Source organism: Condylura cristata, unplaced genomic scaffold (genome assembly GCF_000260355.1).
Source record: "Condylura cristata isolate star-nosed mole 26May11 unplaced genomic scaffold, ConCri1.0 scaffold00022, whole genome shotgun sequence".
NCBI classification, from domain to species: Eukaryota; Metazoa; Chordata; class Mammalia; order Eulipotyphla; family Talpidae; genus Condylura; species Condylura cristata.
This window is the reverse complement of record NW_004567123.1, coordinates 2,542,781-2,557,924: the sequence shown is the minus strand read 5'-3', so window position 1 is coordinate 2,557,924 and position 15,144 is coordinate 2,542,781. Positions and strand designations below refer to the sequence as shown.

General features: G+C 50.9%; 1 protein-coding gene across 1 annotated transcript; it reads right to left on the bottom strand.

Moving 5' to 3' along the window:
* Window positions 1-7,457: 7,457 nt before the first annotated feature.
* On the bottom strand, window positions 7,458-10,421 carry FOXA2 (forkhead box A2). The gene is made up of 2 exons (XM_004687134.1): window positions 10,311-10,421; window positions 7,458-9,280 (listed from the first exon to the last, which is right to left on the bottom strand). Exons 1-2 carry the CDS (start codon window positions 10,395-10,397, stop codon window positions 7,976-7,978), a joined length of 1,392 nt encoding a protein of 463 aa, XP_004687191.1. The 5' UTR covers window positions 10,398-10,421; the 3' UTR covers window positions 7,458-7,975.
* Between the last annotated feature and the right edge of the window lie 4,723 nt (window positions 10,422-15,144).

Below are 15,144 nucleotides of genomic sequence, written 5' to 3'. Positions count from 1 at the left end.
AATTCCTCAGTCACAAGTCTTTAAAGTTATCATTTATTTCTGTGTGTGGACAGCTCAGTTTAATATAGTTTGAATTGCAGACTAAATTCAATTCCACTAAATAGAGTGGAATTGATGTCCTTTGTTTTCAAGGGAATGCTTTTTAAAATAGAAATTTTAGAGGGTAAGGAAGGCAAGTGGAAAGTTTAAGCAGAGGGTCATATTTTTTTTTTTTTCACAACAGTGCACACATGTTGACATCCTGATTCCCATGATAAAATGCTTCTGGTCTCATATGGAGCTCCCTATGACCCAGGTAGTGCCCTGCCTAGCAACATCTTCCTTCACAGAAAATATCAACCACCTGTCCTCTCCAGTTCTGCAGCCACCCATAGCTACAAGCCTTAGCCCCTCCAAAGCCCTGTTCTCCATACACTTGGCAGGTTATGTTTTCTGCTTTGGGGTAATTCACTTTTTTGTCTTTAAGTTAGAAGTTGTTTACCTTTCTTTATGTGAGAGATTTTTTTCAATAAAATCCATTCAATAATTATGTCTGCTTTATAATGACAGGATCGATTAATTAAGATTCTATTTGTAAGGGAATAACAAATCAAAATTGACACACATGCAATTTTATTTTAATTTACTGGGGGGTCATTTCCAGCCCTGTTCCAAACATATTTTCTACTTTTTCTTGAACCTTGTGTTTTATTATTTTTAAATAAATGAAACTGAGGTAAAATCAGGTTTGCCTATGAAGAAAGTCTAAGTCTCAACCATTTCAGCAAGGAGAACATATAAAACAAACAGAACTAAAAAACAATTTTTATTACAAAGTTCAAATGTTTATAATACTCTGGTAAATTTCCTTTATATACACATCTGTGCTGCTGCCATATTTCCTCAGTTATTTTGATATGTTTAAGTCAAATTAATATCATATTACTGGCAATGGATTTTGACATTGCAGGGAATATTGCTACCTCCAATTAGCTTCAAGAGGGTTAAACCCCAGGCACTTGCCTTAATGAGAAGGTGAGACTTCTATTTTTACATGAATGAACGCAACTCAATTTGTGTTGCTTTCTTCAGTACTCCCAGTTATCAGTTGTGTTATCTAACAGTAAAAAGTCCCCCCTCCTTGCCTCACATTATAGAGGGAGAGAAAGAGAGAAAGAAAGTAAAAAAGTCAGTACCTTTTAGTGGGAACCTGGGGGGTGGGAGTGACTAACATTTGACAATTTTGTGTCTTATTGACAGTGAGCTTGAAGCTTGGGGGAATAGCCATTAATGTGAAAAATTGTATACTTGTATGCTTATTAAACCATCCTGTCCACTCTATATATGCACAAGAGGGACTTTGGTGGCAACTTCTGCCGAAGATCTAAAAAAAATTCTGGAATAAATCCCAAGGATGCAAGAGTTGAGGGGGGAGGGGAGATCAGGAATCACCTCCAGTCTGGCAATAGCGACCAGGATGGAATGACAGCTTGTAAAATAAGCCTCCATCAGTCTCCCAGGAGACAGCCGGCCTCAACTTGGGTGTTCCCAGCTTGTTAGCCTCAATCATAATTGGTCTCTCCTCCCATCCCACGTTGTTGGTTTTCTGTGTGTGGCTTTTGGTGTGAGCGTGTTAGGTCATCAACAAATACAATGGCAGAAGGGGGAGGGGGGGACACACATGATTGTTTTAAAGAAGAAAGGAAAAAAAGGATAAGAGAGAGGGCAGGAAGGCTGTGAACAGAATGGGGAAGATGCCCCAGGATTTAGGCTTCCGAGGCAACCCCTGGAGTGCTTGGGGGTAGGGAGCTCCCTGGGAGTTTTGTCAAAGGGAGAAGAAGCCCACCGGGAGCTGGGGACCCCACTGAGCACCACTGGAAACACTCATCTATTTCAGGCGATTAGTGTTTGCTTGTCTCTGGAGGTGCCTGCAACATCCTGCCTGTATCCGGTGCATCTCATCAAAAAGGAATTTTTCAAAAAATCCCAATCAATGTAGAATGCCCTAGAAAGGGTGTTTGCCTGGAGTTTTGGAGCAGCCCCGGGACCTGGGGGAGCTGTGGGTGGGGGTGGGTGAGTGGGGAGAGAAGAGTATAGAAAATTTGTGATCTGAAGTCTGCTATAAAAATGAGAGGAGAGCTACCTTTGTAATTGATGAGGATTAGAAGTGCATTGTTTCTGCTCAAGAGAAGGCATAGAAAGTTCTGAGACCCTCAGATTATATATACGCGTATATTTGCACACACAGATATGTATCTCTCTATATACATTCTATATTTACATACAGATATGTATCTCTATAGTATATATGTGTGTGTAATTACATTGAGTTACAAACTTTTGGGAACCTTCACCCCCCCTTTTTCTTTCCTTCTAAAAAATTTCACTAGCAAACCCTTGGCTAGTCTGGGTTGCCATGGTGCTGTCGCCAGGGCTGGTGTCCTGGGTGTCCACGACCCAGCTACGGCATTTAGGGTCTGAAATCTTGTTCTTTTGCTGGAGCGGGGAAGTAAATTGGACCGGTGGCTCTGAGGGGGTGTGTGAGTGTGCGTGTGTGTGCGTGTGTGCGTGTGTGTGTGTGTGTGTGTGTGTGTGTGTGTAGACATTTCTATGGCAGATCTTAGGATCCACAAGTTTGGGGTATTAATTACATCAGGTCCGTGTTGGCTCCCGGGTCTGAGGAGGTTCCGTTTCCCATGGACGCTTGCTTGGGAAAGATTCACAGCTAGAAAAGGCCCTGCCGATTTCTCTAGATACTTCTGGTCTACACCTTCCAGAAGTTCTTGTCTTAGCGACTCCATCACAAACCGGAAGACCTCCAGACACCCATGCTTAGAAAGATGCTCTGCCCATGAGAAAACCAGTTACCCCAAGGTACCTTCTTGAGCAAATGCCTCGCCCCATACCCCATTAAGCCTTCTCTCTAGCTTCTCCCCGCCCCATTCCCATATTAAAAGGTCCCCAAAGCACTGAGGACAGCCTTCTCTTTATAAACCCAGGAGAAGGCAGGCGATAAAGATCAGGCATTTAAATTGGCCATTTGGAAGATTACATCTCTTCAGCGAGGGTTTTTCTTTCAAAACTCGCACTGAATTAGAGTCGCCGCTACTCCGCACCCACTCTCAAAGGCCGGGCACCTTTTAATTCCTCGGTGAAGTGGGTTGGGCTAGGTGACCGGGCGCCATCAAAGGCTGGAGGAAAGGCCATGGGGCGACACTCGTCTAATGACAAGTAATTGACGGATTCGAGGCCGAGCATTACCAGCGGAACGGGGAGGCATTAATTATTTAAAAACGATTAGCCTCGCCTTGTGTCCTGCAGGCGTTTCTTCTTGTTCAGGGAAGATAACCAGCCGCACGAACCAGAGCCAGGGATGCAGGACTGCGGGTGCGCTCCCCAGGCAGCCTCGGGTGCGGTGGACAAAGGCTCTGGGCTCCCGGCGCGGGGGCATAAGGGGCGGGCGCCCAGGGTCTGCACACGTTGAGGTGCTTACATAACTGACCCAGTCATTTACCAGGAGCAATTTTTGTCATTTGCATTTGGGATTTAGAGAATGCGGCTTAGCCAGAAAGAAGTTTCCAGTGGGTGTTGGACAATTTAGGTGGGTCGGGTACCTGGAGTCGCCCCGCCTGGAGAAATACCCGAAATTACAGTCAACCCGGCCTCTTGCAGGGCTGGATACTCAATAATCGAAGCAAAATCCTTAGGGGAATACAGATATGGGGAAGAGAGGGACACCTTTTCCGCACCCTGTCCTCAAGAGCCAGGGGGGACTATGGTTTCGACCGGCAATATCGGCATCTTCCTGCAGACTGCAAAAAGATGCGGTGGGCTTATTTGTCTTGCAAACTCGCGTCTTCCCGCACTGCAGCGCGTCTGCCCGGCCTGATGCCAGAAGAATCGGGTGGTAAAGTGCCCCACGACGGGTTTCTGACTTCCTTCTGGCTGGGCTGGTCCCCAAAAGTGCCTGAATCGCAGGACTGCGCGCCTGTGCGTAAAGGCCACCAGCCACTACTTGTGGCAAGAACGAAAGTTCACTGGCTTCTCTGAAAAGCTCTGCCCTTCTCCCGTTCCAGGGTGGTACCCCCTCTTAAATGACAATTCTGACAAGGGCTTCCCGAAAACGCCAAGACTGCATGTTACCTTCACCTGCCTTTGGGGAAAGGCGTTGCCACGCTCCGACCTCTACCTGTCCAGCTACCCAGTACCAGCACGCCGTTTCGAGCTGCCCCCTGCCCCCTGCTCTGAGGCCAAGACCATTCACCCACCTCCAATTCCCCGTTGTCATTGGAAACTCGAAGGCCCCGGGGGTGGAATCCCCAGCCGGGAGAGACTGCAGGGGCCTGCGGAGGCATCCCATAACTTAGGGGCCCCACCAAAACTTTGTGCTCAAACTCCTGATTCAGTATGAGTTTGTAACGCTTGGAGACATTCTCCTGCCATACCGTGCTTCTCAGAAAATACCCGGCAAAAAAGGGCTTCTCCCGAACCTAAGGGTTAGCTTATTGCCGACCTGGCTTCTCACTCCCGCTTCCCCACCCCTCCCCAGCTTAGGAGCCTTAGACCGCAGCAGAACTGGCTGGGGGAGGGGAGGTGCGCGGAGTGGAGTGGGGGGCGAACATTGACTGGGGGACCCAGGCGCGGCCCCCGTGTGGGCGCGCACCCTACCTGCGGTGAAGCTGGCGGGCGGCGACGGAGCGTCCAGCGCGCGGAGGGAGGCGGCCGACTGCTTCCAGCCGAGGCATCTCCGCATTTATTTGAGCTCAAACCGAGCGACTGTTGACTTTAGCACACAAAGCAAAGATTTCACTGCCCGCTAGTTTAAAAATGAATATTTTACCAAGATATCGATCAGCGTTATAAAATTCAGTTAAGTACAATGGGATCCTGGCAAAAAAAAAAAAAGAATAATAAAGGAGGGGGAGGCAATATAATATCTGTGCAAATTTGCTGAAGTGTGACGTGGCATGGAAAGTTTACCCTCCTGGAATTCGGATCTAGAATGTTTTTTTCGGTTGTTTACTGACTTTGTTTATTCACAGATCACGGTTGCTTAAACCGACGCGAGAAAAAGGAAGAAAAAAAGAGAGAGGGAGGAAAAAAGAAAGCCTGCACCCTACAATACACTGAGCTGGAGAAAGCGGGTGGAGGGCGATCTGTGAGCCTGAGAGCTCGGAGCTGGGCTGGGGGAGGGGGCTGGGGGGGGGATTTTGAAAGACGCAAGAAGCGCAGAAAAGCCGCCTAAAGCGCCGCGCTCCCCGACATCCTTTTTATGTATTCGGACAGAACTATATCTTATCAGCCGGGATCAGTGGAGGGGGGCGCGCTAAGTAGTTTAAAACGACCCTCGCACAATGGGCGTGCGATACGAAACATAGCAGGTTAGGGCAGCGCTTTCAGCCTCCATTGTCCCCCACTCGGCCCCCGGCCCTGCCTCTCGGCTCCTTCGCCACGGGAGCCTTTTATGTGATAATGAAACACATTTCAGCCCGGGCTCACGACGTGTGTGTCCTTGCCCAGGGGGGAAAGACAGCCCTGATTGCTGGCTGCGGCCTCCGGATCCCCCCCAAACCCGAACCCCTCCACCCTCCCCCCAAATTCTCTTCCTTGTGTTCTTTGGGACAATGTAGGCTGGTAAAAAGGGATTTGGTGACTAAGGGTTGGGGTGGGGAGTAGGAGGCAAGGACAACATTGCTACACCCCCCCCCCCCACAACTAGCAAGTAAGAAGGCTAAAAGTGTGAAGGGTAGAGACCCACGGGTGGCAGATGCTGCAAGCAGAGGCAGTTTATAGGATTGGGGTGAAGTTGGGACACTCCAGCTTTGGATGACCCAGAAGCCCAAAGACCTAGTTCTAGAAACTGGAGTCTGGGCTGAGAATCCTAATGCCATAAGTCATGGTTTTAGAGGCCAGCCAGGAATCTACTAATGGCAAGCTAGCTGCGCTGGGCTGGTGATGGCCACAAGTCTGGGGGTGGGGAGGAAGACTCTTACTCTTGCCCTAGTACAGCCAGCTTGCAGCTTAGCAGATGCTCTACCAAAGCTCCTCTATAACTCTTGGGAGGGGCTCCACATCCTGGGTTTCCACTGCAGTTGGCTTGGACTTAGGGTGACTAGACCCTCTGTGGAGAAAAACAGCACATTTTGTATTCTGGGTCTTTCTTTATACTGTATTTGGCTTTCCTTTTAAGACTCACAAAATACTCCTTCACCCTCTCTACCCTGCAATCCTGGCTTGCCAACTTGAGCTAACGGGGTGCTTTGCAAAGGTGTTGGTGTTTGGAGGGGAGATAGGAGGGGGAGAATCTGAAATCCTGGTATCTCACCACAGGCCCAGTGTCAAACTGGATCTTCCCCTCTCTTACCTCAGCCTCATTCCGAAACATACCTTATTGTTTTTAAAGGATACCTTATCCTTTGAAAGGATAAAAATTGGATCATGCCCCCTGAGCAGTCCCTTTACAATCTGTCCCAGGAAAAGTCCTGTTGGGTGGGTGGGGGTAGGGCAGAAGAGGTGGCCCCAGAAGTGTTATCACTCCTGGGCTACAGAAAGAGTGTGCAGGACACCTAAGGGAAGAAGTGTGAGTGAACACTGAGGCTGGCAGCTGGAGGATCCAATTAGAGCCCAAACTTCACAGGAGGGTAAACCAGTGCTAGAGAGGCAGAGATGAAAAGGCAAACGCTTACCAGGAATTTGCAAATCCAATCAGGGTTTGTGGACATAAAGGCAATATTGCAACAACATACAAAATCCAGAATTTTCTGAGAACAGTCAGTCCTAAGGCCCAAAGTATCTTCACTTTACCCAGTTGAAAAATGGAGCTATAGTTTTCTCCTCACTTTAAGGATAAATATCAAATCCATGGGATGGTCCACCTGGGATCTGTGTGTTTCATTGTGTGTAAAGTTAACCTGAACTCTGAAGGTGTAGCCATAAATGATATTGAATCTTTTCAACAAGGTGTTTAGGGTAGGTATACTGATGTCAGAAATTTACTTTGAAAACCATTCAGAAAAATAAGATGAGTTGATCAATGTTGGTGTATCTAGATTACATATATATATATATATATATATATATATATGACTAGTATGACATGAGCGAAGTCTGGGCAATGGGCACATGTGTGTTTACTGTAAAATTTGTGCAACTTCAATATGACTCAAAAATTAATAAATAAATACAGCAACAACCATCCTACAATATAAAATGAAAAACTGCAACCAGCCAGTATCTTCCTCCCTTCACTTATAGATAATTCCAAGCCTGTTTATTTTTTAAGTCAAGCAAAGGAAAAAAATCTTGAAGATTCAAGTGATAAAACCGGCAATAACACTTTAATATAGATTTGTGGAACTCTGGTCCTTGCAGCCAGAACACACATTTATCAGTCATAAATAAAGCACGCAGAAACCATAAATTAATCAGACCCGAGACCTGGATTTCACCATGTCAAGAATGGGAATGCATTTTTTTTCTTTTTCTTGGTCACTTACAATAGACCCTTACATAATTTTCCCCCTCTTCTTAAACAATAGTACAACTCTGGTTCTCTGTTAAAACTACGTTTTACACGGAGTCATTCACAAAGTTTGTTGTCTTTTGTTTTATAAAGTAAGACTTCCCTGCAACACACAGCAATGGAGAACAACAACAACAAAAAGTCAGATTTTGCAATTTTGTAGGTGCTTAAAGAAGCAGGTGTCTACACAGTAGTGGAAATGGAGGTTGTTTCTCTTTTCTTTTCTTTCTTTTTTTTTCTGACCGTCCATTTTCCCCCTCTTTCCCTCCTTATATAGCCTGGGTGATTCAACGTGACCCATCTGTTCCAGAGGGAAGAGCTGCAGAAGGTGAGAAGAGAAGGCTTGTTCTGTGGTAGGGGGCATAGTGGATTTCCTCTCCCTCACATCTCGACAACACCCTTCCTCAGAGTCTGCACCCCACTTTCCTCTCACTCCAGCCCTTGTCAGGGCAAGAATGGCCTGCAGCTCTTCCCTTAGGAGGAGTTCATAATGGGCCGGGAGTACACCCCCTGGTAATAGGAGGTGTCCGCAGTCAGGGGAGAGGCGTCCAGGCCCGCTTTGTTCGTGACCGGGCCCATGGCCAGACTTCCGGGCATAGGAGAACCGTAGCCCGGGTAATGCATCACCTGTTCGTAGGCCTTGAGGTCCATTTTGTGGGGCTGGTGGTGGTGGTGGCTGTGATGATGCTGCTGCTCCGAGGACATGAGGTTGTTGATGGAGAAGGGGTGGTTGAAGGCGTAATGGTGCTCGGGTTTCAGGTGGGCCTCTGGTGGCAGGCCTGGGTGATGGGGTGGACCCAGCAGGTGGGCCGCGGCCTGCTGCTGCTGCCCTGGCGAGGGCGCTGGCTCCGGGGGGCTCAGCGCTGCGGTGGGCGTCCCCTTCAGCTCCCCGAGGCTTCCTCGCTTGTGCTCCTGGCAGGGAGAAGCATTCGAGTGGGGCGACTCGGTGCCAGCCTGAGTCTCCGAAGCCGGCCCGGCTGCCTCCCCAAGCTGACCCTGCGAGGTCTGGGCCCCTGCGGCAGCCTTCTTGCCACTGCCCGTGGCACCCGAGGCTTCCTTCAGGGCCAGCTGCTTCTCGCATTTGAAACGCTTCTGTCGGCGCAAGTAGCAACCGTTCTCGAACATGTTGCCCGAGTCGGGGTGTAGAGTCCAGAAAGAGCCCTTGCCGGGCTTGTCCGGTGAGCGGGGCACCTTGAGGAAGCAGTCGTTGAAGGAGAGCGAGTGGCGGATGGAGTTCTGCCAGCGCTGCTGATTCTGCCGGTAGAAGGGGAAGAGGTCCATGATCCACTGGTAGATCTCACTCAGAGTCAGCATCTTGTTGGGGCTCTGCTGGATAGCCATGGTGATGAGGGAGATGTAAGAGTAGGGCGGCTTGGCGTGCGTGTAACTGCGTCGGTAGGTCTTGGGGTCCCGTGCGCGGCTCAAGCCTGCCTGCCCGTACATGGGGCTCATGGAGTTCATGTTGGCATAGGGGGCCAGGCCTCCCATGGCCCCGGTCGCCTGCCCCCCGAGGGGGCTCAGGCTCGGACTCAGGTGCGGTCCCATGCCCGTCACGCCGGCCGCCCCGGCCGTGCCGCCCATGCTGGCCATGGCGCCCGCCCCGGGGGACATGCCGGCCAGCGACGGACTCATGCCTGCGCCCACGTACGACGACATGTTCATGGAGCCCGCGCTCATGTTGCCGGAGCCGCTGCCCATGGCGGCCGCCGACATACTCATGTAAGTGTTCATGCCGTTCATGCCCAGGCCGGCATTCATGTTGCTCACCGAGGAGTAGCCCTGCAGATAGAGCCCGGGGAGGGAGGCGCACAGAGTTAGCACCGCAGCTGGAGCTTGCCCTGAACTTTCTCCCCCCCAGAACAGTCCAGGCCCCCGCTTACGGGAAGACCTCTGGAGAATCCTTTCCCAGTCGGGTCCCCAGCCCCCGATACCCAGTCCATTTTACCCAGAGTGGGTGGAGATCGCCCTGGTGAGGTGGCCAGTGGGCTGCTGTTTCGTGATGTGACGGGTTCTTAGCCTTTCTACCCCTCGCTCATATTTTAAAGCAGATTTTAAAACAGGGGTCCCGTGGAACACGCCCAAACTACCCCCCCTAAACTCATCTCCCCATCTTAGATTCTCCCTTTCCCCAACACTCCCGCCAGCCTAGGGAGCCGGTGCCGCGGTTCTATCAGCCACCTCCCACACTAGCAGGGGACCTGTGGGACACCACTTAGGGCTCCCCTGGCCGCCAACAGCGGGCCTAACCCAGGGTCCTCTCTACTCAGTCTTTCTCCTGGGACCCCAGGACTTTTTTTTTTTTTGTCCCAGGGGAACCGATGAGCGTCTCGAACCAGTCGGAGGGGTAAGGGGGGGGGGGACACCGCGACTGAGCCAAAGGCGGCTGGGCTTTGCAGCCACAAACTTTCTTTCTCTTTGTCCCTAGTCTTGACACTTTGCCTCTACCTCAGCCCCCAACTCTACCCACTGTTTCCTCTCCAGCTCCCCACCCCCTCGTCGGCCGACCTCCCACCCCTCCCCAGCCGCGCGCTGCCAAACATAACTCTGTTAGGATAGTGCGTGGCTCGTCCACGAAGAGGATTTGGAGGCGCCGCAAGTCAATATTTGATCACAAAGTTAATATTATCTCAAGGCTAACAGTGTGTCGTATAAAAAAGAGACCCATTTGAGTCGAAGGAGGGTGGAAAAAGCGGCTGCCCAGAGCGGCTGGGGGGTGGGGGGCGGGTGCCGGCGAGGGAAGCGGTCCTCAGGTTGGGGAAAAGAGCGAACGCAGCCACCCCACTTCCCTCTGGAAAAGGCGAGTGCCTACCTCTGGCTCCGCATAGTAGCTGCTCCAGTCGGACGGCTCGTGCCCTTCCATCTTCACCGCTCCCAGCATACTGGAAGCCGAGTGCATGGCAGTTTAAAATTTAACAGCCACAACAAACGACCAGCGATCACCCCCCACCCCCACCCTCTTAAAAAAAAAAAAAAGAGTCAGCCAAGGCACCGTCCCCTCCCCCCCCCCTCTCTCTCTCTCTCTCTCTCTCTCTCTCTCTCTCTCTCTCTCTCTCTCTCTCTCTCTCTCTCTCTCTCTCTCTCTCTCTCTCTCTCTCCCTTGGCCGGCCGCAGGGGATAGTTGGAAATGGGAGGGAGGGTTGTATCTCGGAGGAGGGGTCCGAGGATGGGAGGAGGCCCAGACCCGAGTCCGGCAGCAAGAGCGCCCGCCGCCCGCCGCCCGCCGCCCGCCGCCGCCGCCGCCGCCGCCACCTCCACGCTCGCGGGCTGCCGGGTGGAGGCCGAGGTTGGCAGTGCCGAGCTGTCGGGAGGCGGCGGGAAGCGCGCGGCGCGGGGGCGGGTAGGGGGGGTGGAGAGGAGGAGGCGGTGGAGGAGGAGGTGTGGGCCACGGAGCGGACAAGTGCCGCAGTGACGTGGGTGGCTGGTGATATAGCGCGGCACGCCGGCGCGGGCCTCCAATCCCCAGACCCCGGGCAGCCCATTTGAATAATCAGCTCACACCTAGGTGAGAGGGAGCCTGGGCCCGCGCCCCGCACCTGCCCCTCGGCTCCCCCGGCGCCCTCCCTGTGGCCGCGGCGCCCTGCACGCAGAGAGCGGTCGGCGCGCCCGTGGGCTCGCGGGCACCCGGGTCCATTCCTCCTGCCGCCCGCGCCCACGCGGAGTTCCGCGGCCGGAGAGACCGGGGAGGAGGGCGCCGCGGAGCGGCCCGGGGTCTGACCCCCCTCCCTATCCCGTAGCGCCAGACGCCCGGGGAGTCTGTCCCGGGGCTCGTCGAGCCTGAGAGCCCCGTTCCCCCACTACCAGGCCTGATGCAAGCCCCAGTTATGTATCCCGGGTTTCTTCGCTCTCCATACTCATTCCCTGTCAAAACAAGCCGACGACAGTGCCAATTTGCAAAGCGCTGTCCTATTTAGAAAAACTGTGTACACACCTTTAACTCGCCCGCCGCCGCTCTGGAAGGCCCCTCCCTGTAAGGTTGAGACGCGGGGCAGCTCCGGAAGGCGAGCGGGCACGCCTGGTCCGGCCGCCTCGGCTTTTTGCCTCTTTGGAGTCCGGCCTCTGGCGACAGACAGGGGGGCGGCTGGCCGGCCGGAGTACGGTCCCGGCGGCGGTCGTAGGGCGCACGCAGCCCTGCCAGCTGCAGCCGACGGTTGGGAGACTGCTATTTGTCTCTGACATTCAGGCCGCCGTGTTTCAAGGTTACTTTTCAGTCACAACCGAGGTGCCCACAGCATTTCGTAACTAAAACAAACAGGGCAGGAGGGAGGGGGTGAGGCAGGAGGAGAGAAAGAAATAAAGGAATCAATAATGGGGCCCATGGAACCCACCTTAGGATGGTCTCTGCTGTCCTGAGGGACCACTTCATAAAATTTTAGAAACCCCAGCAACTGAACACTTCATTTTATCTCTCTCTCTGGGTTTCAAGTTCTCATCCTTCCTGTGCCAAGCACCAGAAACTCAGTAAGTACACAGCTGAGGCTTGGGGGAGATATACAGGTGTTGGGGGTGGACACCCTGTCCTGTTTCTAAGAACCAGGCAGGACCCTGAGGATCCACTTCCATGTCCTCCATTCCAGAGAAGGATATAGTGGGTATCTAGCTCATTTGTCCTGAGCTGTGAGTAGTGGTGGCAGAGAGGGAGGGGACGTGTTAATTAGGAGACTCAACCTTAAAAACAGAAAAAGCATCTGAAGGTCTGGTTGGAAGGCGAGCCAAGAGGAGTGGTAGCTGCAAGGGAGTTCCCCTTCTCTCATCCCTTCTCTTACTCCTGGTCTCTTGGGCCTTCATGGATTTGAACCCCAGATGTAACCACTACATACTTTGTGTTGAAGTATAGATGGGTGGACCAATTTGTTGGGAAGGCATCAATAAACTGGGCAAGTGATCACCATGGCAGGCTCCTCAATGTATGCTTCACCTGGAGACCAGTGGGCAGCAAGCCCACAGGGCTCTCAGGAGGTACAGGCCATCCATATGCACCCCGGAAGTGTGTCCTGGAGTATATACACACACTGTGTGGCTGTGTACAGAGGGGCCAGCTTCTCAGCATCTCCCACCAGATCGATCCCAAGACATGGGTGAAAACAGCTTCACCTCTTTCCCTGGGGCTTGGGGAAAAGAGGTGTGTTTTGGTGCTCAATGGAAGAGTTGCATGTTTGCAAAGCTTCCTATGTAGGCCAAATGCATGCACACACACACATACACACACACAGTCCTCTCTGTGAAAAGAGATGTCAAAACAGACAAATCCACAAAACAATTACCAACAGTTTTCTAGAATGTTTAAAATTGAGAACGATAAAAACACAAATTCTGGTTAACCTAACCTGCATTGATGTATATGTATGCTCACACCTATTTTTGCTCCTGGTAGAAAACATGTTCTAGAAATTACTCCAAGAGCAAAAGGAACCAGTAGAGCAGGATCCGGTGGTGGGCAGAAGGCCCATTGCCTCCAGAAGGCACAGACCTGCAAGTTACCCCACCGTTAGTAGCGGATGGTTGCACCCTGGAGTTCTCAGCGCTGGCTTCCACAGTGACAGGGTGCCCCCTGTCGGGGGAGAGGCCCTTGGGATCGACCGGACTAGTCAGTTATGTGTCAAGTGCACCTAACTCCTCCGGAAGCGGGCTGGGTTCCTTTTCTAGACCTCTGTGAATCTCTTGGAAACCATCAGAGGTTGGAGTTTCTTTGCAGTCCCGCGAGTTGTGTGCAAATCTAAACCTGCCTTCAGCCACCTGGGAAGTTGCGGAGAGCTGGATAGGGTCTAGCTGCTTGTGATGAGGCCTTTTGGAGCTTGGGAGCCAGGAGGCCAGGGCCTCTCTGAGGTTGGGTGGGGGTGGTGGCAGAACAGCGGGCAGTTCACTTTAAGTAGCCGAGGGCCAAACACCAGACTGCTTCGAAGGAAGCAGGACCGTTGAAATGCACTGCCGGCAGGCCGGCTTGGCTTTCCTTTCCCAGGGCCCAGGTTTTTGGAGGTATTGCCTCCCCCTGCACACTCCGCCGGTCCTTCCCGGCAGCTTTGGTTTCTAAAGGTTTATTCAGAGCGTCTGGCACGAAAGCCTCAGGCTGGAATGCTGTAAATTGCTCCGGGAGCTTCTCTCCAGGAAAAAGTTCGCGGGTAACTCCGGCTGAAAACAGATGTTTTCCCTGCTGCCCCTCACCCCCAACACACACACACACACACACAGACACACACACACACACACACACCTTAGTTTAATCCCCCACCCCCACCCCCAAGCCCAAGGACTGAGCCCTCCAACGCTCTCCTTTGCCCATTTCCTCCATATTTTCTTTCAGTCAGGCACAGCCCTGTTTCAGTAGCAAAGTCCTCTTATAAACAGACTGTGCTTGGGTAAGGACACTGGCTTTATTCTGGATGCTGCCCCAGCAGATTTGGGCCTCCTCATCTGGGCCTCCTGGGCTCTTCCTGGGAAGAAGACAGGAAGGTCCTTCATCCCCAGAGCAAAACTGCGTTACCAGGAGTTTTCTCTATCAAGTGAAACTGGCCAACATGGGAAGGGTACATCAGTAAATAGAAGGCAAAATCCCTAGGCCATAGCTCATAACATACCAAAGAAGAAAAAAGGTGCCTTGGACTGATCAATAACCCCAAACCTAAAGTCGTGGGGAGAATGGATAGCTAGGAAATGCTTGCTTTCAGGCAGCATTAGGCAGGTCTGCAGCGAAACTAACACCAAGCAGACAGAAAGGTGACCTAGTCAAGTCTTGTGAAAATATACATTTTACTTTCAAATTAGCTTTTGGGTTAGCAGAAATCAGACACTAGCCATTCCCTTATCCACAGGGAAGAATCCTCAAGTCTGAAAAACAGCATGCATACAGTTGTGTTAATGATTGTAATGGACACTTCACCTTCTGTCATGGGTTGTTATTTCTGGAATTTAGTTTAAGAAAATCAGACCATCAAAACTGACTGTTGTACATCTTCAGCAACATAATGCTAGTTGATTATGGACAGAATAACTGAAAAGGTATTTAAATAAGAACACCTTATCAAAAGGACTTATGTGAAAACTGAAGAAAGGATTCAGTATGTCGCAGCTTCCTGCAAAAACCTGAAATAAAGTGTGTGGGGAGAGCAAGATACAATATTGCAAGTTTAATAATAAACCATGTATCTGCATGCAGTGTATCTTTCTTGGGCAAGTATACACAGGGGGGAATGGGAAATGATCATAAATAATGCTAACAAACATGAAATAATGAAATAAACATGTTAATAAACTGATTGTGGTAGTAGAGTTTTATCTCCAATTGCAGTATAGTGGTATTTTGTATTATTATTTCACACATTATTTTATGTTGAAACATATGTGAGTATTATATCCTATGTCATAGAAACTTTGGCAAAGCAATGGATACACATACACAAAAAGCATTAGAGTAATCATTATTCAAAGAACAAAGTTTAAATTCTGAAAAAGAAACCAGTATTTTTTTTTTCTTACCCATGTAAAGGTATACTGTGGTGAATGCTATTTCAAAGCTGAAGAAGGAAGACAAATACCATTCTTGCCATTCGCAGGTGGTGACTACTTACATAGCACAGGAGTAGGAGGAATTCCTTGGGGAATTGTTGGTATCAACCTACTGTGCATGTAAAATCTGATTGCTATTTGGA

Coding starts and splice junctions, on each gene's coding strand:
- FOXA2 (XM_004687134.1), bottom strand. CDS start 10,397: ATGCACTCGGCTTCCAGTATGCTGGGAGCGGTGAAGATGGAAGGGCAC. Junction 9,281..10,310: donor GCTACTATGCGGAGCCAGAG/GTAGGCACTCGC, acceptor CTCTATCTGCAG/GGCTACTCCTCGGTGAGCAA.